At 36.3% G+C, this 27,563-nt stretch overlaps 2 protein-coding genes and 1 long non-coding RNA gene across 4 annotated transcripts; 1 reads left to right on the forward strand and 2 right to left on the reverse strand.

Annotated features, from left to right (window-relative positions):
• Positions 1–173: 173 nt before the first annotated feature.
• LOC130052144 (uncharacterized) lies at positions 174–3,080 on the reverse strand. The gene is made up of 3 exons (XR_008800525.1): positions 2,795–3,080; positions 1,837–1,922; positions 174–1,729 (listed from the first exon to the last, which is right to left on the reverse strand). It is a non-coding gene; the product is annotated as an uncharacterized LOC130052144 (long non-coding RNA).
• A 16,102-nt stretch (positions 3,081–19,182) lies between these two features.
• On the reverse strand, positions 19,183–25,237 carry LOC130046386 (toll-like receptor 3). Of its 2 annotated transcripts, XM_048919708.2 has the most exons (3): positions 25,109–25,237; positions 22,259–22,364; positions 19,183–21,932 (listed from the first exon to the last, which is right to left on the reverse strand). In XM_048919708.2, exon 3 carries the CDS (start codon positions 21,910–21,912, stop codon positions 19,738–19,740), a length of 2,175 nt encoding a protein of 724 aa, XP_048775665.2. In that variant the 5' UTR covers positions 21,913–21,932; positions 22,259–22,364; positions 25,109–25,237; the 3' UTR covers positions 19,183–19,737. The 2 variants fall into 2 exon arrangements, with proteins under 2 accessions (XP_048775665.2, XP_056012257.1); XM_056156282.1 differs by lacking the exon at positions 25,109–25,237 and having other exon boundaries at positions 22,233–22,613.
• LOC125680260 (transmembrane matrix receptor MUP-4-like) lies at positions 24,941–26,588 on the forward strand. The gene is made up of 5 exons (XM_048919713.2): positions 24,941–25,035; positions 25,145–25,672; positions 25,775–25,837; positions 26,189–26,296; positions 26,508–26,588. The coding sequence occupies exons 1-5, from the start codon at positions 24,954–24,956 to the stop codon at positions 26,555–26,557; spliced, it is 831 nt and encodes a 276-aa protein (XP_048775670.2). The 5' UTR covers positions 24,941–24,953; the 3' UTR covers positions 26,558–26,588.
• The last annotated feature ends 975 nt before the right edge of the window (positions 26,589–27,563 follow it).

The raw sequence follows: 27,563 nt of genomic DNA on the forward strand, positions 1-27,563 counted from the left end.
TTAAACATCAGAGGAACACAAGAAAATTCCTTTGGTCACTTCCATGTTATAAAGAAATGAAAAAAATAACACAGCAAAGGTTTATTGGTGAAAGTAAATATATTGATATGATTATTACGATTCTATCGCCGTTTAAGGTAGCTATTGATAGCTAGCCCCCCAAAAAACGCTCATTGAATTTTTTTCAATTTTATTTATTATAACATTTTGACTTTATCCTAAAACATATCAAAAAATCAACAAAAGTAATCAGGTTAATTTTCAAGGAAAGCGAGATTGAAATCCCCTCTTTTGCAGCCCCAAAAGTCAAAAAATGCCAAAATTGAGCAAATTAACACAAAAGCCAATAAAAAATTTATTGACACCAGAAATATTGTTTGTCATATATAGTTATGTAAATTAAACACAAACAGATAAAAAATCAACATGAATTAGAAATTCAAAATGCATCTAAGGAAAACATTGGCATGATTCGACTTGGCAATTGGCCAAATTTACCCTAAATATGGCGTTTCTCAAATACTACCAGACATACATTTTCTGACAACAACAAAATTCTGCTCATAAAATTTCTGATATTATTTCATTTTTACAATAAGTCAAGTAGTATCTAAAATATTGAATAGAAAAAAATATACCAAATGAGGTTTAATCTGAAACTATGTCAGATTTTGTAACCCTACCCCCTCCCTTCTAGAAATGAATTTTAAGAGATACAGTCAGCAGAGATAAACTATTGACCTTAAATGATTAAGCATTCCCAAATTACCATATTGAGTATTCAAACTCACAATACTAGAAGTTTCTATGAGCCATTTAAGAATGATATATAGTGTGTGCTATTGCAGTTGACCTTTTCACACTCACAATGATTGCCTAAATATTTAGTTATTTTTCATACAATTTCTTGTAATAACTGGACCAAATCTATTACCTATACATATTTTTTGATAGAAATTTATATCACTATATAGTATAATACACCAAATATGTTTAAATAACCATTTCATATTTCAATAAATAATTAATATCAATGGAAAGAGACCCATGGACTGTCCATGGATCACTACATTTAAGTCCATCTGAGTCATCCTACCCTCACAGATAGGTGTGTCTTTCATAAGTTTAAGATTTCTAATTGTAGTTTCACATGGAACCAAAAACTCACTATTGGATAACTGAGAATGCATGTACATGTATATTGCATTAACTAACTGAAGTTTTCCCCAGGTGAAGGTCTATGTTCACTGTATGTATAAGGGGGGGGGGGAATTAGTTCCATTATGAAACTTTTCTAAAAATTTGATATACATTACTGTATCTATGATGTATGTTTCAACTAAATTTTGAATTAGAAGGAAAAATCAAACACATTGATTGAAGTTATAAAATTGATATACTATCATGTGCACATTTTTTACTAATATATCTAAGAAAGAATAATCAACATTGAAATTTCCTTTACATCTATGCAATATTATTGTCTTTCAAAAGGCATGTACTTGTAATATACGAGTACATGTACTTGTTTTCCCTTAAATTCACAATTTAGTTTAAAGTATGTTGTATAACATCCACTGCTCTGAGCTCATATAAGTGAATTAATGGTTTTCATCCAGTCCCAAATTTTGCAGTAGTTCTTTAATCTTCGGAACTTGATCAAACATTTTTAAATTTGTGGAGTTGTGGGGGTCCAGGAGATATGTCATCATCACTGTAAATGGAGTACCTGTTCAAAATATAGATAAATATATTTAAATATAGCAAAAAAGATGAATATCTGATACACTCAGATTTGCCTTTACAAATGTTTATCAAAAAAAAAAAATATAGTACCTCTCTTGCTGTTATACTTGTTGACTCGAAATCCACTTCAACCTGCACTGGTCCTATCTAACCTCACTCGGTCTTCAGGCTGATGCCTAGAAAAAAGATCATCATAATTGATATTTGCACAGTTAGGTCTATATTATACCATTGAGTAATTAGATTGCGTCAGACAATGTGAATTTTAAAACTGTGTCTCAACACATATTCAGTTAAAATTTAAATACTGATGTTTCAAAATTATAAATTGCAATGAGATGACATGTATATATGTTTTCATAAACTGCCATAGACTTATCATATCTGTTTTATTTACAAAATGTGGGTCAAGAGAAGGGCATATGTGTAGTATACATATCTTACTTATACATACAGTGCATACATTTGCCTATGAGAGGGCATATGCAGACTTGTGATTAATTTACATTATTTAAAAAGGTTTTGCCAACCTATATGTTTGTGTGAAACACGAAACTTCAGGTTTGATATATTTCTTAGGTCACTGAAATTTCAAAGTAATAGTATATGTATACTATAGTCTAGGGAGTTATAATTCAACACATGCCCCCCCCCCTTCCACTTTTTATCCGGTTCCCTCATACCCCTAGATAGTAGGTATATACAGATATTTGTTTTTCATTACTTTTATACATGTAGTTCAAGGTATGTTATTTTCGTAACGGTTATTTTCATAACGATATTATTATTTTTTTAATAAAAGAGTTGTGACAGCCCATGTTTACAAATGTGGGATACATTTACATGACATCCGTTTGTTTACAATCACATGCACAGGTAGGAGTTATATTTTAAGCACACATGGAATACATATATACATACAAAATAATACATCTACTGTATGTCGTGTGTTTAAACTTACAGATGTTATTATAAATCGCGTTGTGAAATAGCAGAGGAAATGTGAGTTGAACTTTTGAATACAAATTTATGGCATTTTTTCACTCACCAAACGAACCTATGATTTCGTTGTCCAAGTTGAATGCATCCACCAACTTCCTCTTCTTGCAAGAAACTTTGTTTAGCCTCTCAATGACTGTATAAACAGTATTTAATCTCTCAGCATGCAGTACTTTACGATGCATCAATCAACAACTTTGTTTACGTAGCGCATCTATGTACATGGATTGGTGGTTGGTTTAACATTTCGATTAGCAAAAAGTTTCACACAGATGAAACATTTGATCAACCATTATTACAGACATTGACGTATACTTATGTGGTATGTGCATATTTTCTGTAGGCGAGTCAGTCACAGCAACAAAACACTTTCGGAACCCCTTTTTGTTTTTCGACTATTCTATGACGGAGTAAGGAATTCCAGAAAATGAATTCACGTGAAAATACACAATTTTTACTGATCACGTGGTTGGTATCCGTCGCTACCTTAAACAATGGAATATTGTGTGTTTATGTGCTGACGTCATGCGCAAAGAAATCGAATGGCGTGGCGGCGACCTATTTCAAGTGATGCTTCATTTGTCAGTGTCAGGGCTGTTTTAATCATGATCTATTTGTAGAATAATCTTTCGATAATTGAATCCTCGCGTTTTGGAAGATAGATCTGCGAAATAAAGTTGTAAGAGGTATAGGTATACAGCGACACCAGCTGGTGTCACTGAATTCCCACTTTTCAATATGGAGTCTGCTCTGACTCTCCCCCGCACATGTCACAATATAAAAACGGGGTAAGAGTCACAGGAATCTCAGATTACTACCCAGGTTGCTTTAGGTTAGAAGACAACTTGTATTAAACTTGGTCAAATGTGAAGTTTAAGCAAATGCATCTTGTCATGGAAGTGAGTGGAGGTGACAAACCACAGGGGCTTGTGTAAAGAACACTGTAATTTTTAAAGGGGATGTCTTGATTTTTCCACATAATCCCCTAACTATGAAAAATAGATTTCTGGTCGTTTCGGCCTTTTTTCAGTTCGGCCCCAAGTTTTTTCGGCCGTTAGTAATTTCGACATAATGTCGTTTCGACCTAATGTCGTTTCGGCCTTACTTTTAAATACCTTTGTAATACCAAAAAATTAAGTCTTTTTTCTCATCTTACTATATCAAAATTGATATTTCTTTCTTGTGTAAACTGTTATATATGTCTATGGTGTAAACAAGGAAGTCCACACCATCAAAGACAATGATATGCCATTTACAGATTACATAAGCTTGTATTTTAAAAGCAACTAGTTCTAATTGTAACTGGGACCATTACATATGTTCCCCAAACCTTCCCCAATTAAAAAGTGATGTCATTGTAAACCTATGGCAAAAAATCACTTTATTTTAGCCTTTAATTATATGTAGTACGTTCAATATGGTCATTTCAGTACCAAGAAATGAAAGAAACTGTTGCACGTGCATACACGCGCACGCGTGTGTGATTCCGCACTTTTGTTGATGTCATTCAACAGGCATTTGTATCATATACACACAGTGTGAATTTCATAACGTTTCCATCAAATATAAGGAAGTTGTAGCGATTTTAAAATCGTCCAATCAGAATTCAGCACACGTGCTGAGCAGTAATTTTAACCACGGCAATTTGTAAGGACTACCAAGACACATCTAAACCCCTAATATCAATAGAATTTGATGAAAAACTCCAAACTGCACTCAAAACTACACTCAGTTGAACCCCCTATCGGCCCGTACTCAAAACTGCACTCAGCTGAACCCCCTATCGAGCTGCCTTATACTACTATCATCATAAACCACGGCTTATTGTTTCATTCTATTTCACAAACGTGTGTGAAATAGAATGAAACAATAACCCCGTGGTTTGCGACGATTGTTTCATTAACGATATCGATCATTAACATTTTTCTAATTTCTATATTGAATCATTTTTAATTTAGATGCATTAAAATAATGAAGGCACTACTGAATCTAAAACATCACGAGAGAGAGAGAGAGAGAGAGAGAGAGAGAGAGAGAGAGAGAGAGAGAGAATATTTTAAACCCTTACAAATAGTATTGCAAAATTCCACAGCAAATGTTGTTGGGTATCCTATGTCCTTGAATTGAAAATTGATGCACAGCTAATTGTGTGGTCAATAACTAATTTACAAAACGGAAGAATTGGAGATACACTGTACATCATAACGGTCATGTACAACAATTTTGCAACACATTTCCATGCGTAAAAGCGTGAACTCAGCTTCCCGAGAGGCCGTGACCGAATTTCAAGCATTGAAGCACGCGGACCTCGTGTATTACAATCAAGTTTTTAGTTCTCCAAGTCAGTTTAGTATGGTTAAATAATTTTCCAGCTACTTGAGTCATTAATATTCATCTAAACTTGTAAATAAGATTTTACAACACTTCAGTGTGAAATTTATCGTTTATCATTAGCGTGTCACACCTACTGTGACACGGGACATCCGTTTTTAAGGCCATCTCCAAGGACCCGTGACATTAACACATGATGCCGAGGGTTTGGCGATGGAATTGTGACAACCTGTTTTAACGACCTAGGTCTGTCGCGGCCGGGATTCGAACCCTGACCGTCCGCATACAGGGCGCGAACACTCTACCTATAGACCAACTCAGCGGTGGTAATCCTATTGATACTAAATTCTGATTATAGATATTTAAAAAAAGAGCAGGTGTCCTTTACCAAAATTGAAAATTTCATGACCCAAGGATAGGGTTTTAGTTCCGGGTTAGACCAAAATTAGTATGGTGACCATTGTTTTTTACAACATCATATAAAGTTTATTTTTGAACATGTCGAAAAGTTTCAGGACACTGTTTCCAATCCATTTCTTTATTTCCTTACAGGAAATGTATTATTTTAGTTGTGCGAAAATAAAGAATAACGCATAGACATTTTTTTTTAACTGTTGTTCCTGCTCATTAATATTACAGACAGAATTCATGAAGTCAGCTTAGCGCTTTTCAGTACTTTGATTATACGATCTCCACGGGCGGATCCAGGAATTGCGGTTACGGGGGGCGCCACTTTAAGAGGCAGGGGATCTGGGGCCGCCTTGAGGCCCCCAGTGAGCCGAGGGCGAAGCTCTGGTGGGGGCGCAGGGGGCGAAGAACCCGGAAGCTCCTGGATTTTACAGATTTTTTAGGGCTTGAAATATGTCTCCTATTTATAGTCATTTGTACTATTTTCTATAATTTTTTATAAGGTAAAATTGTTAAAATGATGCAAATTTTAAGGGTTTTTGGAAAAAATTAAGTTCTCCCAATAAAGTAATTCAAGAAATCAAAAGATTATGCCATTTATTTCTCCAGGAAAGAAAGAAATTATTGCTTTTTTAATCGTTTATTACATTTTTTCTAAACAAGATACCACGATTTACCTTAAATTTGAAAATTACCTTAAATTCCGTCACTGATCTCACGGTGGGTATTAGGGACTAACTTTTTAGACAAGGCAGTCTTCTTGTGCATTCGAAATACACATACACCGTGCCATACCGTGTCCACGGACCATTTTACACCGTGTGTTGGGGAATATTCGTGGTCTCGATCTACTGTAGATTTTATTATCAACATTATGGTATTCACCCGTAAAATTACTAACTGAACCTAACATACACTAACTACGCAAATAACATATCAGTTTACAGTGTACAGTACCTGGCCATGAGTCATAATTGTTTATTTTTTCACTAAATATATTTCATTGAAAAAATGCCTTTTTGAATAAGCTTAGTGTTAAATTATATAGCTAATTTTTATAGATATACTAACAAAAAATACACAATTGTTTGTAGTTTCTTCACATGATTTCAAAGTGATTTTTAATATCTATAGGTTTTGCGGTGAAATCACATGTCAAATAAATTTTACGGCACAAATTTGTTAAGAAATCAATATATTTCAAGGTTAAAAAGTTTGCCTAGATGATTTCAAAAACTATTCTCAATTATCATGGTATCACAATTTGCTTAGCATCATGGAAAAGAAAATTTGAACAATTTTGCATATATTTCATAATCTTTTCTAACACTAGCCAATTATTTCCTCATAATACAAAAATTTCTCTTCATTAAAGTCTCAAAAGCTTAAACTCGAACAGCTTCCATTCAACAAACAACAATAGCATAAATTCGATACACATCTATATTAACAAAAACAACATCACGTTGTCGGTATTTTGTCGCTTACGAAACTTGGGCCGAAACGACTAGGTATCGAAGTCCGAAACGACAAGAGGCCGATAAAATTTGAGGTCGAACGAACCTAGGGCCGAACTGTAAAAAGGCCGAAAGAACTTGCATCGGAAAAATACATCGAATGTCAAGAGATACATAGCCAATATGACGACCAACATCAGATATTTCCCGCCTTGTAGAATTCAGTTTGAAACAACAATTCGTCTATTTTAACTAAAGATATACATGTACGTAGATCTATTCACAGGAGTTTGAAATTTTATCAAAAGAGTCAATAAAATTCACTTGATTGACCAAGCTATGAGCTATGCGTTAGCATTAGCGAATTCGCAATGCTAACGCATAGCTCGTGGCTTAGTCAATCATGTGAATTTTACTGAATTTCTTGATAAAATTTCAAACTCCTGTGATCTATTGTTTTTCTTTCCTTTTTCAAACTTAATTTTACAATCAAAATCATGAATAAATATCGAGTTCAAAAAACCGCAGTAAACTTCGGAATACTGATACATCCTGTATACCTTTCTTCACATTTGCAGAATTCTCTTTGTCCATGTTTTGTAAAATACAATGGTAACAATCATTACAAGGGTCACTAGCTGGCTGGCTTCTGACAGTTATTACTGTCAGTGTTTGTATTTGTATTTAGGCGCAAAGAAAATGATTGGTCCGATTAATGAATATTTCAATCCCGATCCCGATATTAAATACCAGCAATATTCTGCACTCGTTATCGAGGCCTATTTTTCGATTCTCATATAGCATTTTTCTGGTTTGCGATTGTTATTCAAGGTGCAATTCACTTTGTAAATATTTACATTTCCAATGTTTTACAAATTATGATGAAATTCAACCAAATTATAAGTGTTGTAAATAATTAAAGATATCTTTGAAGAATTCAATGAAAGAGATCATTAATTTTATATCGAGCTCCAAATTAAATTTTGCCTGCAATTATTCTACCACATTGATGTACGCGTCTATTGAACTAATAAGAGCAATGAATGAAGATATTTCCGATTCCTAAAAAAAGTGTTAGGAAATTCATATGGATTATAATCTTGAACTTTTTCGGACATAGCTATGCCACGTACTGTAAAACCCAATATATTTAGGTGATGTGATCAGTCATTTGAATTTCATTTGAAAAAAAGAGGCCCATGAGCTACATCGCTCACTTGAGTCACCTTGGCCCTGCCGCTGTTCAGCTATTGTAAATTTTAAAAGATTTATTTTATCAATATTTATTCCCATGAAACATTTTGACCCTATTTTTCTTTTTATCGTCATTGCACATTGAAATGTTAACAATCATGTATGCTGTATGCCCGAGAGGGCCCTAATTTGGAAATAAATCATATTCTATTCTATTCTATTCTGACACCCACCCACCCCAGCCCCAAAGACATAAGACATAACTGGAAATGAATTCCAACACGGAGATGCCTCAACACCAATATGACTAACATGACCTTGCTGTTCTGGATAAGACCAAGGTCACACGGTATGAAATGAAATGGTAGTGAAATGAAAGATCTTGTCACATGAAATATCTATACAAAATATGAAAGTTCTATCTTAAATAGTTCAGGATATATTTTTAAAATAGGTCAAACTCAAAGGTCAAGATCACAAGATCAAACACAAAGTCTTGCCATAAAGAATCTATATATACAAAATTCATATAGGAGAAAAAGCCACGGTAGGTTAGGTCAGAAGATCAAACACAAATGTTTTACAAGGTCTTGTTATAACGAATCTATATAAAAAATGTGAACGCCCTACTTTGAATTGTTTCGAATAATATTTAACAGTTTACGTTTTCTTAAAAGCAGGTCAAACTCCAAGGTAAAAGGTCATAGTACGAAAAGAAAGGTTTTGCCATGAGAAATCTATATATAAAATATGAAAGATCTACCTTAAATAGTTCTAAGGAATGCAAAAAGTCAAGTTCACTGGAGGGATAATTTTCTTGCAGAATATTTGTTGTGTAGTTTGAATTTGAGTCCAAATGTACTTGGGATTACCAAGATCTTGATTTCTACTGTTTTCAAGTTAACTTTTAAAAGTCGTCCACTGGAATGGAAATATCCCAGATTTCTTGTGGTTCTAATTTGATAAATTTAAATGTATGCCATATCAATTATAAGAAGATGCCTGGCTTTGTGGTCCCTTTGTATGGTGTCTGGATAGGGTCATTTACTATAGGATTAAACATTCTTTTTGAAGAATTTATTGATGTGTAAACTCCGGACATTTTACTCACAAACTGAATAAAAGTGCGAAGCACTTTTATGTTAAGTTTGAGAGTAAAATGTCAGGAGTTTACACATCGATAAATTCTTCAAAAAGAATGTTTGATTCTTATAATTCCAATTCATTCACTTTATTAACAATTGCAAAACTTTTAATAGTTTCCCCGCACTATGTTATTTGTTTTCAGGCGTTTATGAATACATCGCATTTTCGGATTTATTGATGTGTAAACTCTTGTTCAGCTTTATTTTTGTCCAATCAAAACAATTGTAATAACTAACATTGGAATTATAAAAGCGTGACTGCGCGTTAGTCACAACACGCCGTCACGCCAACAAGCAACGCGCCTTCGAGCAGACAAGCAACGCGCCTTCGCGTTTTCACGCCAACAAGCAACGCGCCTTCGCGCTCTCACGACAACAAACAATGCGCCTTCGCGCAGACAAGCAACGCGCCATCGCACCCAATCGGATCACGCGCTCGTCCTTTTCCGTAACCGGTAAGAAGACTCGGACGTGGATCGGCGCAAGAATTGCATCAAATCAATGCATTTCTTCGCCGGAAGTGCGCCCGTGGATGAGGTGAGGTTAAAAGACCAGAACCGAATCCTTGAATAATGTTTTATATATATTTATATTTTCACCACAAATTCAGTTTTGGTATCATAAACGTCTTATTCACTCTAATACATGAACATGTAAGTGGTACAATACCTTAGATGTCTATAATAGCTTAGATGCATTTGAAAGCTCACGTTTCAAAGTGTAACGTACGACTGTGACGTCAAAGTTACGTTTATGTGTACGTAACAACCAACTCTGATGGCGTCGATACACATACGAGGTTCATTTGCGGTTACGGAAATAGCCGAGTAGTTACGATTGCATCGCACCGTCACGCCAACAAGCAACACGGCGCGAAGGCGTATTGCTTGTTGGCGTGACGGTGCGAAGGCGCGTTGCTTGTTGGCGTGACGGCGCGAAGGTGTGTTGCTTGTTGTCGCGAGAGCGCGAAGGTACATTGCTTGTTGGCGTGAGAGCTCGAAGGCGCGTTGCTTGTTGTCGTGAGAGCGCGAAGGCGTGTTGCTTGTCTGCTCGAAGGCGCGTTGCTTGTTGGCGTGATGGCGTGTTGTGACTAACGCGCAGTCACGCTTTTGCAAATGGCCCTATCCGGACACCATACCTTTGTCTGTTCCCATGAATCTACTTATCAAAGAAAGGAAGAATGTGAAACGAACACTTCCGCCTACTGTTTACACGGAAACAACGTTCTATCTCAAAAGGATGGATTGCTGTTTATTTACTGCAACTTACTCCTCCTAGACACCTGATCCCACCTCTGGTGTGTCCAGGGGTCCGTGTTTGTCCAACTCTCTATTTTGTATTCCTCAGAGGAGTTAGGAGATTGATCACTGTTCGTTATCTTCACCTTTCACCATACATGCATGTATTTACTAAGGTTGGCAATTTTCGATGTGTTCCAAGTTTTCATGAGTCATTCAAGGAAACACATACGAGTGGTTAGCTTATACTAACAGGAGTGTTGAAGTATTTACAATTTTATTTCAGAATTCATGTAACTGCAATATGAATTTCAATTTGTGTATATATGCTCAACAACTAAATTGTAACAGATAATATATTTTAAGGTATTTTAGACATTTGATGATAAAAATCTTTTGATATCTTTATTATTTACGATATATTTTTTTTAAAAAAATACATCCTTTTCCTTTTGTAACATTCATAAATTCATCTCCCGCACTCGGAGCTCCTTGAGTGGTTGTTTGTGTGAAGCCCTCTCGAGAATATTTCACTCATATGGAGACGTCGCCGGTGAAGGGCTGCAAAATTTAAGCCTATGCTCGGCGCTTATGGCCATTGAACAGGGAGGGATCTTTATCGTGCCACATCTGCTGTGACACGGGGCCTTGGTTTTTGCGGTCTTATCCGAAGAACCACCCATTTAGTCACCCCCTACGACAAGCAAGGGGTACTGAGGACCTAGTATAATCCGGATCCCTACAAGAGTGGGGTATTATAACATAAGTATTTTAAAGTGAACAGGGCCGTAAATTACATGGAGGCGGAGGAGGCAGCTGCCTCCTCCAACTTTTGAGCCAAAAAAAAATTAAAATTTAAAGTTCATTAGAATTTATGTTGTTTCCAATAACTAAGAACATGATAACTCCCTTAAAAAGCATTCCAAATCTTTCTTTTAGAATGAGTTAGTCAAGTAACATCTTAGAAGGCCCTAGAATCAAGGATTTTGCACGAAACGTGTTCAGTGTGAACAAAATGTGCTCAGCGTCTGGGGGCCTGGGCGGCCCCCAGGCCTCCGCCTAATTTCCTGCCTCCTCCAAATTGAAGGTTAATTTACGGCCCTGGTGAATTGTTCAGTAAGGATATAGCTAATTTTTTTTATTCAAGCACAGGAACCTGTAATTTTATTTGTAATAATGATTTAATATTAGGGGTATGTAACATACCACCCCCAATACTATTTTTAATCGAAGTTTTGAGTAAAATTCGTTTCATTCATTGTGGGGTTTTAATTGGGGGTAGTATAATGTAGACCTATGGCTCTTGGTTGTAGAGATATCTTTGTAATTTAGAGATCTTTTTACTCTAAGGAGATATCTCTTTAACCAAAGGAGTTATTTCTTTAATTAAAAGCCAGAGAGATGTCTCTCAATATCTCTCTAGCGTAAAGAGATATTTCTTTATCAATGTAAAAAGAGATATCTCTTTAAATTTTCAAAACGAGATATCTCTTTAACTTAGAGAGATATCTCTTTAAATCAAACAGATTTCACCCCGGTGATCATAATGACTTCTCCCTGTTACATCGCCATTGATATGATGTAACCGTATTTTTTAACCAATCAAAATACTTCTAGTGTAAAAATGGCGGGGTAGTTGGGGTAACATTATCAAGTTGCCGAGAGGTTGTAAATGTAAATCCAGTATAGTTCACATATTTTATCAATTTATTGTCTTTGTTTTTTGTTACCTGTATACACTTCACATGCGGTGAACGCAAAATCTTCGCTCGGGATAGCAGCCATTATGGTAAGATTTGCTTTGGTGGGCATCCGGTTTAGGTAGTATTCCTTAAGTATCCAAAATAATAAAACAAGAGATGTTTGTAAAACACATATGCCCTCCATGGTGCAAAATTGAAAAGGGTTATACACACACCTCATTTAATTGATAATAGTATCATCAGTTCAAAATATTGAGCAGACAATATCTTCCTATGTCAAGAGTGAATTGACCATGTGACCTAAAAATCAATAGAGGTAATCTACTCCTTATGCTGTACCAGTGTACCAAGTTTGGTGTCAATCAAAGCAAATAATTCTTAAAATATAGGAGACAATATATTACTATGTCCAGTTCAACTATTGACTTTTGACCTCAAAATCAATATGGGTCACCTTCTCCTGAAGATGTACCAGTGTACTAAGTTTGATGTCTGTCAAGCAAAAGGGTTATCAAGATATTGAGTGGACAGTATATTACTATGTCCAGTTTCACCCTTGACCTTTGACCATGTGACCTCAAATTCAATAGGAGTCATCTTCTCCTGAATATACACCAGTGTACAAAGTTTGATGTCTGTCAAGCAAAGGGTTCTCAAGATATTGAATGGACATTATATTCCTATGTCCAGTGTGACCCTTGACCTTTGACCACGTGACCTCAAAATCAATAGGGGTCATCTTCCCCTGACGACGTATCAGTGTACCAAGTTTGATGTCTGTCAAGAAAAGGGTTCTCAAGATACTGAGCAGACAGTATATTCCCATGTCTAGTTTGACCCTTGACCTTTGAGCATGTGACCTCAAAATCAATAGGAGTCATCTTCTTCTGAAGATATACCAGTGTACTAAGTTTGATGTCTGTCAAGCAAAGGGTTCTCAAGATATTGAGCACAGAGTATATTCCAATGTCCAGTTTGATCCTTGACCTTTGACCATGTGACCTCAAAATCAATAGGAGTCTTCTGAAGATGTACTGGTGTACCAAGTTTGATGTATGTCAAGCAAAGGGTTCTCTAGACATTGAATGGTCAGTATATTCCTATGTCCAGTTTGACCCTTGACCTTTGACCTCAAAATCAATACGGGTCATTTACTTCTTAGGATGTACCAGTGTGCCAAGTTTGATGCCTTTCAAGCAAAGGGTTCTCAATAAATTGAGCGCACATTATATTCCTATGTCCAGAGTAGATTGACCCTTGACCTTTGGACCTGAAAAACAATAGGGGTCCTCCTCTACTCATAACCAACCCACATATTAAATACCATTATCATCAAGTGAATGGTTCTCAAGATATTGAGCGGACAACATGTGGTCTACCGACCGACCGACCGACAGGTGTAAACCAATATGCCCCTCTTCTTTGAAGGGGGCATAAATATTGGAAAGAGGTGTCTCTTTCTCTTTGAAAGATATCTCTTTTTAGCCGAGTTGCATCGAAGTTGATATCGGCTATTGGTTTGGTGATGCGGGTGGGTGGGTGGGCGTCAACAATTGATTTCCGGATGATAACTCGAAAAGTTTACAATCTAATCAAATGAAACTTTGATATATTGTTGGATACCAGGTAAGGAAGACCCCTATTAATTTTGGAGAAAAATGGTCAAAGGTCAAGGTCACAGTGACCGAAAATAGAATGAAAATTTCAGAAAAATTTGGTTTCCGGATGATAACTCGGAAAGTTTAAATCCGAATCAAACGATACTTAAAATATATTGTTATGTACCAGGTAAGAAAGACCCCTATTGATTTTGGAGAAAATAGGTCAAAGGTCAAGGTCACAGTGACCAAAATAGATTTAAAATTCCAAAAAATATTGGTTTCAGGAGGATAACTCGAATTTTTTTCAATTTGAATCAAATGAAACTTGGATATATTGTTGGATACCAGCAAAGCAAGGCCCCTATTGATTTTGGAGAAAAGAGGTCAAAGGTCAAGGTCACAGTGACCGAAAATAGATTGAAAACTTCAGACAAATATGGTTTCTGGACAGTAACTCAAAAATTTTAAAACTGAATCAAATGAAACTTGGTTTTATTGTTGGATAGCAGGTTAGGAAGACACCTATTGATTTTGGAGAAAAAAGGTAAAGGTCATAGTCCTGAAAAAAGATTGAAAGTTTTAGAAATATCTGGATCTGCATGATAACTCCAAAAGTTTAAATCCGAATATTCACAATTATAACTATGCTACATCATTCCTGACTCTACAATGTATCCCATGCAACTCGGCTCATGCACCCCTTGGTGCAGATACTGATTTTTCAACAATTAAAGAGATATCTCTTATACTTTGTGAGATATCTCTCGAGGAATTCTTAGAGAGATATCTCTTTAAGTGAAGGAGATATCTCTCAAAGTAAAATATTGATTGATTGATGTTTTTTTCGCCACACTCAACAATTTTTTAGTTATCTGTTGGCGACCAGTTTTCATTGGTGGAAGAGAAAACCCAGATAAAATGTACTAGGGAAGACCACCGACCTTCCGAAAGTAAACTGGGAAACTTTCTCACGAACCCGCGCCGACAGAGGTGAGAGGCCGTGTGATTTTGAGCGCGATGCTCTAACCAACGTAAAAGAAATATTTCTTTAAGTGAAAGAGATATCTCTTAAAGTATAAGATGTATCTCTTTAAATGAAAGAGATATCTCTCAAAGTGAAAGAAATATCTCTCTATGTGTAAGAGATATCTCTTATAGAGAGATATTTCTTAAAATTAAGGTATCTCTCTCGTTTTAAAGAGATATCTCTTTAAAATAAGAGATATCTCTTTGATTTAAAGATATATCTTATTTTGCTAATAAATAGTAATAGGGATTGCCATATAGACCCGTACTATCGTTATTAGGACAACATTACCGGTTCCTAACTTTCAACGCTTTGACTTTGTGTTCCCAACATTTCAATTCATGTGCAGCAACAGAGCAGCAACGAAATGTGTTGTGGGAGTATGTGATGTATGCAAGGGTTATGTACCGGTGCCCATGAACAGACTGGTCTATAATTATATGCATGAACAGACTGGCCAATAATTATATGCATGATTGGTTCTCACACGCGTCACATTCCCGCCACGACCTTCCTACTCGGACACTCTCTGCTAGTCCCTTGGACAGATCGTGATATCCAGACGTTATGTACGGGTAAGCCACTCTACCTTACCAGTGACCACTCGGACACTCTCAGCTAGGCCCTTGAACAGGACATATCGTATATTGCATACAGCGAAATATATCATATACCTGTATATCAAGACATTGTGTACCAGTAAGCATCTGTTCCATGTACTACGTTTAAATATCTGTATATGTCTCATTGTGTTGTTAATGACTAAACTCTTTAACAACACAATGAGACATACACAGATATTTACACTAAGTACATGGAACAGGGAATGCTTACTCCTCCTAGACACATCATCCCACTTCTGGTATACCCAGGCGTTCGTGTTTGCTCAACTCTCTATTTTGTATTGCATGTAGGAGTTATGAGATTGATCACTTTTCGTTATCTTCACCTTTCATTAGACAAATGTTTATTTGGAGTGGATTTGTTAAAGGGGGATAATAGGATAGATATCTGGGGACTCCGGGGCTTTCTTTATAGCTCACCTGAACCGAAGGTTCAAGTGAGCTATTCTGATCTCATTTTGTCCGGCGTCCGTCTGTCTGTCTGTCTGTCCGTAAACTTTTCACATTTTCGACTTCTTCTCCAGAACCACTGGGCCAATTTCAACCTAACTTGGCCAAAAGCATCCTCGGGTGAAGGGCTTTCAAGTTTGTTCAAATGAAGGGCCATGTCCCTTTCAAAGGGGAGATAATCACAAAAATGCAAAAATAGGGTGGGGTCATTTAAAAATCTTCTTCTCAAGAACCACTGGGCCAGAAGAGCTGAAATTTACCTGAAAGCTTCCTGACATATTGCAGATTCAAGTTTTAGGATGGGGCCACAAGGGGGGATCAAAGTTTTACATACAAATATATAGGGAAAAACTTTAAAAATCTTCTTCTCAAGACCCACTAAGCCAGAAAAGCTGAGATTTACATGAAAGCTTCCTGACATAATGCAGATTCAAGTTTGTTCAAATGATGGGCCCCTGGGGTTGGATGGGGCCACAATATGGGATCAAAGTTTTACATACAAATATATAGGAAAAATCTTTAAAAATCTTTTTCTCAAGAACCACTGAGCCAGAAAAGCTGATTTTTACATGAAAACTTTCTGACATAGTTCAGATTCAAGTTTGTTCAAATCATGGCCCCTGGGGATAAGATGGGGCCCCAAGGGGTGGATCAAAGTTTTACATACAAATATATAGGGAAAAACTTTAAAAATCTTCTTCTCAAGAACCACTAAGCCAGAAAAGCTGAGATTTACATGAAAGCTTCCTTACATAATACAGATTCAAGTTTGTTCAAATTATGGGCCCCGGAGGTTGGATGGGGCCACAATAGGGGATCAAAGATTTAAATACAAATACTTAGGAAAAATCTTTAAAAACCTTCTTCTCAAGAACCACTGAGTCAGAAAAGCTGATTTTTACATGAAAACTTTCTGACATAGTTCAAATTCAAGTTTGTTCAAATCACGGCCCCCAAGGATTGGATGGGGCCACAATAGGGGATCAAAGTTTTACATACAAATATATAGGAAAAATCTTTAAAAATCTTCTTCTCAAGAACCACTGAGCCAGAAAAGCTGATTTTTACATGAAAACTTTCTGACATAGTTCAGATTCAAGTTTGTTCAAATCATGGCCCCCGGGGATAAGATGGGACCCCAAGGGGGGATCAAAGTTTTACACACAAATATATAAGGAAAAACTTTAAAAATCTTCTTCTCAAGAACCACTGAGCCAGAAAAGCTGAGATTTACATGAAAGCTTCCTTACATAATACAGATTCAAGTTTGTTCAAATTATGGGCCCCGGAGGTTGGATGGGGCCACAATAGGGGATCAAAGATTTAAATACAAATACTTAGGAAAAATCTTTAAAAACCTTCTTCTCAAGAACCACTGAGTCAGAAAAGCTGATTTTTACATGAAAACTTTCTGACATAGTGCAGATTCAAGTTTGTTCAAATCACGGCCCCCAAGGATTGGATGGGGCCACAATAGGGGATCAAAGTTTTACATACAAATATATAGGAAAAATCTTTAAAAATCTTCTTCTCAAGAACCACTGAGCCAGAAAAGCTGATTTTTACATGAAAACTTTCTGACATAGTTCAGATTCAAGTTTGTTCAAATCATGGCCCCCGGGGATAAGATGGGACCCCAAGGGGGGATCAAAGTTTTACACACAAATATATAGGGAAAAACTTTAAAAATCTTCTTCTCAAGAACCACTGAGCCAGAAAAGCTGATTTTTACATGAAAACTTTCTGACATAGTGCAGATTCAAGTTTGTTCAAATCATGGCCCCTGGGGGTAGGATGAGGCCACAAGGTGGATCAAAGTTTTACATACAAATATATAGTTAAAATCTTTTTCTCAATAACCACTGAGTCAGAAAAGCTGATATTTACAAGAAAACTTTCTGACATAGTGAAGATTCAAGTTTGTTCAAATCATGGCCCCCGGGAGGTAGGATGGGGCCACAAGTGGGGGGGGGGTGTCAAAGTTTTACATACAAATATAGGAAAAAGCTTTAAAAATCTTCTTCTCAAGAACCATTGGGCCAAAGAAGTTGACATATACATGAAAGCTTCCTGACATAATGCAGATTCAAGTTTGTTCAAATCATGGGCCCCGGGGGTTGGATGGGGCCACAATATGGGATCAAAGTTTTACATACAAATATATAGGAAAAATCTTTAAAAATCTTCTTCTCAAGAACCACTGAGCCAGAAAAGCTGATTTGTACATGAAAACTTTCTGACATAGTGCAGATTCAAGTTTGTTCAAATCATGGCCCCCTGTTGTAGGATGGGGCCCCAAGGGGGGGATCAAAGTTTTGCACACAAATACATAGGGAAAAACTTTAAAAATCTTCTTCTCAAGAACCACTAAGCCAGAAAAGCTGAGATTTACATGAAAGCTTTCTGACATAATGCAGATTCAAGTTTGTTCAAATCATAGCCCCCGGGGATAGGATGGGGCCACAAGGGAGGATCAAAGTTTTACATACAAATATATAGGGAAAAACTTTAAAAATCTTCTTCTCAAGAACCACTAAGCCAGAAAAGCTGATTTTTACATGAAAACTTCCTGACATAATGCAGATTCAAGTTTGTTCAAATCATGGGCTCCGGGGGTAGGATGGGGCCACAATATGGGATCAAAGTTTTACATACAAATATATAGGAAAAATCTTCTTCTCAAGAACCACTGAGCCAGAAAAGCTGATTTTTACATGAAAACTTTTTGACATAGTGCAGATTCAAGTTTGTTCAAATCATGGCCCCTGGGGGTTGGATGAGGTCACAAGGGGATCAAAGTTTTACATACAAATATATAGTTAAAATCTTTTTCTCAATAACCACTGAGTCAGAAAAGCTGATATTTACAAGAAAACTTTCTGACATAGTGAAGATTCAAGTTTGTTCAAATCATGGCCCCCGGGGGGTAGGATGGGGCCACAAGTGGGGGGGGGGTCAAAGTTTTACATACAAATATAGGAAAAAGCTTTAAAAATCTTCTTCTCAAGAACCATTGGGCCAAAGAAGTTGACATTTACATGAAAGCTTTCTGACATAGTGTAGATTCAAGTTTGCAAAGGGTAGTTTGGGTCATAATAGGGACTAAGGTTTTACATGCAAATATATATGGAAAGTCTTCAGATATGGGCCAAAGTGACTCAGGTGAGCGATATGGCCCATGGGCCTCTTGTTTGAGTATTTTTATTGGCTATTCTAGATATAAATTATACATAATAAAATCAATAAATAACAACAATAACTAATTATTGATTTGTTTATCTTAATGCACTTGTCTATATATATAACGTTAAATCTTGTATACATTTCCTGTTGTACTAATTTTGGGTTTTCTATCTTCGGTGGGGGATGGTCTCTAAATCCTCCACAGAATAGAACAACTACATGTTATTTCATACACAATGTAAATTATACGTTGAAGCCAATTTTTTCCATTCAAGGAAGAAGAAAAAAAAAGATTTTCAATGCAGTTCAATGAATAAGCATTTCATCCTCAATTTGCTGAGATCTTCCTTAGGAGAGAACCTATTCATTATTTTCTTTCCTTATCATTTTTATTGTTATCAATAAGCAACTCTCGCAATACTTTAACACAGATAAAATCTCTTCATCTCCATATGTACAAGCAAGCGGTTTAGGAATTAACATGAAATATTCCAGCTGTGTACACCAACATGTTCCAAAGTTCAATAAATTAGTTCAATTCCAACAGTCAACTGTTGGTTTCAATAAGATTTAGGTTCGAATGTCCAATAACAGTTGAACATGTACTTTTAAAGCTGCATCTTCCGGTATCATTATTGAATGTCACCAATCATATCATCAGCACTTTCTGTATGGTCGGATTGGAACTGTAATTTCCGTAATACTTTCCCCCAGAATAGATTCTGCCCCGTTTCGTCAGACTTTGACCATAGCGCGTAGTCATGTGTTGTCAGCAATGCCTTTAGAGTGTTCGACAAATACTTGTAGCTGATTTCGGTCAAAACTGCTACGATGATGTTATTTCTTTTCTCTTCCAAACATCTGTTGTACGAAAAATGCATTTGAAATTCACACCATTTACTTTTTGCAAAATGATTGGACAGAATTAAGAGAACTCGTCTGCTCTGGTTCATGTTGTCGACAATGTTATCGCAGTGTATCTTTCCGATTTCAAAATCTCGACACCTCACACAGAGACTGTAGCCCTTGTCTTCCAGATAGGGTACGGCAATCTTGAAAACAAAATTATTATCTTCGTCAGCGTAAACAATATATATGTCGTAATTGAAATCGGGATCATCTTTTATGATTTCGTATCCTCTCCTCCGTTGTTTCACTACGTATAACCAATGACGTATATGCCATCGCAGTTTATACACCACTACCAACACGAGAAGCACCGCCATGAGAACACTGCAGAATGTTATAGTAGCAATTACCACTGCCGGGTTGATGGGGCACACGTCTTTTTCGGTAAGGTTAAACAATATTCTCGTACCCAGATCATCATGTGCATTAGGCCTACATGTAATGTTGTCTACCGAGGATAACTTTTCTTTGTTGGAGTGCATCCATTTGTAAAACCACAGCGCATCATCACAGTTGCAGGAAAACTTGTTATGACTGACATCTAGTCCACCAGTATTGCTCATTCCATTCAGGAGTCTTTCTGGGAAATTCGAAGGCGTGATTTTTTCGATATTATTGTCCGATAAATCAAGAAAGCGTAATTTCGATTTATAACCGAAAACGGACTCACCATCCCACGACGCTTGCAGGAAGTTGTCTGACACGTCGAGTTTGAACAAATGAGGTAAATATTTCATAAACCCCCGTGGTAAATAGTTCAGATTCATATCTCTTATACCTAGCACTTGCAATTTTTTCAAAGGTTTCATCATTGAAATGAATTCATGTCCCTTTAGTTTAAGCTTGTTGGAGGTAATGTTCAACAATGTCAGATTTGGACAGTGTTTGAAATATTCGAGAGCAGGGTTGGTAGGAGTGTTCTGAAACCAGAATCCATTGCCTGTGAAGAGCAGTTCTTTTAATGACGTACTTTCAAATGCCCTAGCTTCAATATGAAAGAGTTGCCCAGCCGACCTTTGAATTTTGAGTATTTTCAAAGAGCTTAACGATGTGAAGGTGTTATTGTAAAGTTTTCGTATCGCATGTCCATTCAAGTTTAAGAGGGTCAAATCTGGTAAACACGAAAAATATTCTCGTTTAAATTCAGTCAATTTATTAAACTGAAAATGGAGCTTTTGTAAGTTTTTAAATGAATAATTACAAAACTTTGGAAATGTTTTAAACCAATTCCCCTGTAAGAACAAATTTGTGACATTTTCTATGCCAGTGAAGTTGTAACTATTTTCTGATATTCCATTAAATGACACATCCAAGACTCTGAGTCGCCTCAAATCTGCAAACCAGGTGCCATTTAAACTGTGGAAATAGTTAAAGGATAAGTCTATCTTATAAAGAGAATGCTTGAGTCCTTTAAAGTCAGGGGGTGTGTCCCAAACATTGTGAGAAAATCGGATATACTTAACGGTTTTAGTTACATTACACATCATTAGGGATATATTTTGTTTTGAAACCTTAGTTTCTCCACTGATCTCCAAATACCGAAGGATTTGCAGTTCCGACAACGCATCCACGGAAATGTTCTCGATATTATTATCCCGTAGAGTTAGTTCCATCAGTGGGATATTCATCAGATTGCCGAAGGTTTCTTTGGTGACGCTTACTAGTTGAAATCTTTGAATATGTACACTGCTGGTGTTGTTCGGCATTTTTGGTATTTGTTGTGCTGGTGAGGTTCGATTTGTGTTCACACAAATTATTTTTACATATGCAGATTTGCCATAATGCGAACACTTACACATTTTTGGGATCGTTTTTTCAGCTTGAGTACATGGATTAGCGAGTATGCTGTCCTGCATCGCCAGCAGTATGAAAAATACACTCTGAGTAACTGGAATCATACTGACCAAATGTCAAAATTCTGAAAGAAGAGATGTATAACAAGTGAATACATATATATCATGATGAATTACAGAATATTTTGGGCGTTACCTTGTAAACAAAAACCTTCACAAAGTGAATGAAAGGCTTTGGATTTAGGTTATGTTAACCCATATACGGATAAATTATCTATCGTTTTGTTTTGAACAGGAAGTTATACATAAATATATATCGATCTTCATTCCATGTAGTGTACATATATTTGAGTTACACGGCTAAACATAGTTCTCGAGACAGAAGAGACATGCAAGACGAATTCACACATTACAAAGTACAGTACCTGTTAGTGCGCTATCCTATATTTACGTAGATTTGGTTCACACTTGTGTCTGCATCTATGTCCAAGTTTACTTTAACACAGAATCGTCCAATACTCTATCGTTTCCGGTATCGCTGTTCTTGTTTCAGGAAGCTAAATTTTTCAAGAACAACAACAATATTACTCTTTCTAAACACGGAAGGAATTTACAAATGATAAAAAAAAAAAATGTAAAAGATATCACAAGACTACAAATATAGATATTCAGGTGTGAAAAGGTTGGTGGGTTGTTTTTTTTAAAGCAGAAGTGCTAAATATAGACTTGCTCAAGTCTCTATGTTTTTTTGGTTGTTTTTTTTTTTATTAATTTATCATTTCGTTCAAATTTTTCTGTTTCAGAAGTCTAAATATCTGGTCTCTTACCATACTTAAATATCACCAAACATATCTATGTTTGGCATTATTAAAAAGTATTAAAGAGAGCACTGATTATTAAACATAGAGACTTGAGCAAGTCTATGCTAAATACTGTGCGCAACGATACATTTTAAATACTTCATAGAGAATCCCGACACGTGACAACCTTCTCTTCAAACCAATAAATGTCTAGCACTTGTTTGTATGTATGCATTAATCAATGTCGATGGTGAAGAGGACTCACCTTGGGTTGTGCGTTCGAGTCCTGTTTAACCTACTGTAACCTAATGTGTGTTCCGTTTCAGAACTCAAGTTTGGAAATATTTTTTTCTTTCTTGGAATCGAGCACCAATACCACAAAAGTTTATTGTTGCAGATTAATTTACGAAATAGAAGTAAGATTTGCCCCATGCATTGGTTGTAATTGCGTTTATTCTATTAACAGAGGCTTCGAGAAGACGTTTACCTGGCGTTCTGTCTACGACTCTTCTACACCCTGACACTCTACACAGTGAATGTCAATATATTGTTATAAGCTAGAAAGAAAGTTCAGAAAATGTAAACATCTGCTACACTTCTATCTAGATTTTGGCTCATTCATTCACTGCATGTATGTTTTCTCTTTGATTTTCATTGAGTGCCAATTGCAACAACGAAGACGCATTTTGTTTCATTTTAGTTCCCTTCGTCCGCGTATGGATATATACATTCTACGAACTACTTTTTGAACAACTAACAACTAAACCGATGCGTTACAGTAGTGTGTAGTACCATGTAAATCAACATGTAATTCAGTAAATAAAAATAGATATTCATTCAGTAAATAAAAACAGATATTCATTCAGTAAATAAAAACAGATATTCATTCCGTTATGATCGTTTATTTTATGCGTTTAGAGTTTGCCTTTCGTGGACTATTTCTCTTTACCATCGTTCAAATATGGAAATCATCACCAAATATGGAGACATGCCAAGGTCAGATAATTTTCAGCCGTTATGTGTAAATAGCTTACAAGGTCAATAATATAAATATTTTACATGCTTAAATCCATTTCTATTTAAAAAAAACACAGAAAAATATATATGTTCAAATGTCTTTCTGTAGTTTGTTAAACAGGAGCAAACTTAAGATTTTTTTCCTGCAATGTTTGCGATTTCATGTATGTTTCCAGAAAAACGTATGTAGAATACAGTGTTCTGCTAAATGAATTAATGAAGGTATCCCTTCATGTAAGGATAAGTTAGTATTGGACAATTCAAGCGATTGTTTAAAAAAAATATACGATCGGGTTCTTGATCTATCATTTTATAAAGTTTATTCGAAACGCTCAATTTCCATGAATAAAAACATGGAGTGAGAGACAATGATAGACACCTAATTTCTAGTTTCATTACAGGGCATCTGTTATCTTTCCGGTCATTTGAGTGTCGTATAACAAACAAAATTCCCCATAGTTAAATGGTTGAGCAGCTGCCACTCACATGCACGACATTTTACTCATAGGCGCAAATTTTACACTTGCAAATACTCTTACTGTGTTTATGTAATATTTGCGATGCGTTCACATGCACTAGCAAACTGTGCGTAAATCCGTACTAAGTTACCTATTCCAAGCAATATGGATGTATTTTGAGGACAAAGGAACGAGGTGGATCTATCCTTATTATGTAGCTATAGATTTTGTCATTTATTGTTCTAATACAATTTGCAGTTTGAAGTTACAGACACAGCAGAAGTTCACAACTCTTTCTAATACAGGACGATGTGAAATTTTAAAAGAAAATTATGCAATATTCTAGTGACAATTTCAATAATTTTGTCATGTGTGTAAATTTTGCCATGCGTTCACGGGACTAAATTTACTCATATGTAAAAGTGAATATGCACCTCGTCTGACTAGATGCAGATTTCAGATTAGGAATAAAACAATTGAGTAAAATACTTTACATATATGCAAATGCTTTCACATGACACAATATACTCCTGGTTGCAAATTTTGCACATATGCCCCAAAATGCACCCCGTGTGTAAACAGGTGCATGTGAAAGGGATTTTAGTAATAAAAAATTAGAACTAGTTAAAAATATGGTTTTTGCATTTTAGGTTCGAACTTGGTGATCGTTCATAATGTATTTTCCCACAGAATTTACTATTAAATAAGTTATGAAAATTAATTAATCCTTCAGTAGGTGTATGTGGACACATATTACAAACGGTATATACATACGACCTTTCTTATCAATATGACAAGTTACGAACAACCTGTTATCAAATGAGGCTAAGCAATCTTAGCCATTTTCTCATAAAAAATTCCAACGGACAAAATGGTCGTCTGTAGATCCTTGTTCATTTCTACTCTGGTCTATGCATTCCTGATGACATGTCACTCAAAAATTCCTACCACAGGTACCCTACGAACACTCTCTTTCATGCCGTTGTTTAGTTTGATTGCAAATTCACATTGTAAAACGTGACTAACCTGAAAACAAACGATGACGCTAGCGTTTCTTCTCAGGATGCAGACCTCTGGATGTTGTTTTTCTGGTCGATAGCAGTGGGAGTGAAACCAACTACTCGTTCAATGCCCAGATTGAATTCATGAAAGAAATCGTCAACAGCTCTGCTTCTTACAATAACAACACCAAGTTCGGTGCAGTTAGCTTTTCTAACGATGCTAGACTGGAATTCAAACTTAATTCATCAGAACAAGACATAATTAGAGCCATATCAAATATTTCGCACATTGGTAAATTTACTCACTTAGAGGAAGGATTTAACTTCGTAATTGATGTAATGTTCACAAAAAATGGTGGTGATCGCCCACAAGCTGATAATGTGCTTTTAGTATTGACGGATGGCATATTTCACCCTGAAAATACAACGGAGCCAGTGGAGGAACTGCTCGGGAAAGGCGTTGAAATCATTCCCGTGCTTTTCACTGATGAAGTAACAGATAAATTGGCCAGCAATGCCAATAGCATTACACATACAAACACTACTTATACAAAAGACACATTTGATCCCAAGGAACTGTTCTGTAAAGGTAAGTGCATGTACTGTGTTTGTGCATCTTTCTTACCTATCCATACTAGGATACCAATGTAGATATTACGCTTCACTGATTAAAACTCATAATACACTACAGGTGTCTCCATGTTGCCAACAGCACCACCAAGATCAACGATTGCTTCGGCAACAACAGACCGAGGTAAAAACGAAAATGAGAATACAATGTAAGAAAGAATATTATCTATATTACAATTAAAGGAAGAACTTTTCAAGACAAGACAGAAAATGTTTTGGACCGACTTGAAATGCCTACCAGTTTTTTTTCCACGTAAGGCATCTACCGTAATCAGACAAAAGTTGTGAAACTGAATGGACGAAGCTTTTCACTCAGAGCTTTCTGTCTTTTGATACACAACTTTCCTGCCTTTTTTTTTTATGTAAAACAGTTTCCTTGCACATTATAATATCCAATAAATATTCACCAAGCATAAAGCATCATGATACACGAGTCTTCTTAAGACCTGGGTACTCCAATCTGCTTATTCTTCAGGGTGCAGAGACAATATTTCAATATGCCCGAGGTATGGTGCAGATATGTGCATTCGATTTAAATCTTGGGCGATGGTGCAGTGTCGCTGCTTCTGTAAATTCGATCAAGGTAATTTTTTAAACAGCTTCCAAGTCGGTAAGTGCAGGTTCAAAAATTCATAAACCAAAAGATCAAAAAGTTTAATCAATTCGTTTTGCTCCAGTTGACAAGAATTAGATGAAGACGAAAACAATACATGTTAATGTATTCATAAATGAATGAGGAATCGGTATTTTATCGAATTTTGATAAAATTAAGTACTATATCAATTCTCATTTAGATTCAGGGAGACTACCACTTACCATTCCAACGTATAGTACTAAAATCTGAGTCACCATCACAAATAAACATGGATGAAGTCTACTTTGTGTTGTTTTTTCCTTCCATTTTTAAACCACTCTCGGTTTAACAGTTTCAGAATGGCCCAATAATCAAACTACTTGTGTACTCGGCTTCCTTGTCGAACAGATCGTAGCGCACCAGCGGGATGCTGAGACTGAATTTACTCCTGAGCGACCACGTTTTGCTGTTTGCCCTATGTAAAAGATGATGGCTAAATGAGCGTTTTTAAAACGGGTGCGAAAATTTGGCTGTATATTCATGAGTAACAGGTAAATCTATGTAGGTGCATGATATACATAAGATAGCCTACTACATCTATATCAGTTTCACCTATTGACGAAAACTGACTGTGATGCAACACGTCTATTGACTACATGTAGCGTATGTCCAATGGATAAACAGTCCCCTGGTAAAAATATCGCTGACACAGCGGAGTATACACTGTTCCTGCTTGCAATGGAGCACCGATCTATATGATTGATTATATGTTGTTTAACGTCCCTCTCGAGAATTTTTCACTCATATGGAGACGTCACTACTGCCGGTGAAGGGCTGAAAAATGTAGACTTATGATTGGCGCTTACAGCCTTTAAGCAGGGAGGGATCTTTATCGTGCCACACCTGCTGTGACACGGGACTACCGTGTTACGGTCTCATCCGAAGGACCACCCCATTTAATCGCCTTTTACGAGAGCCAAGGGCTACTGAGGACCCATTCTAACCCGGATCACTACGGGACCCGATCTATATGAGTTATTGAATGAATATGCAGTACAGACTCTACACAAAAGGTGAAATGATGTATTGTCCAGTGGGCAATCAGAGATGACCGCGAAGTTTATCTTAATGATTAAGTAGTGTGGGTTCTGTTCTAATGTCCAGTCCTCTTGTCTTCGAGATCAAATCTGGAGCTAAGATGAACATTCTTTGCGTCGTCTTCGTTTTATGTATAGGTTTACTGAAAAATTCCATTGGTGTGTTTGAAGGACATTCG

The sequence above is a fragment of the Ostrea edulis genome, chromosome 2 (assembly GCF_947568905.1).
Source record: "Ostrea edulis chromosome 2, xbOstEdul1.1, whole genome shotgun sequence".
NCBI lineage: Eukaryota > Metazoa > Mollusca > Bivalvia > Ostreida > Ostreidae > Ostrea > Ostrea edulis.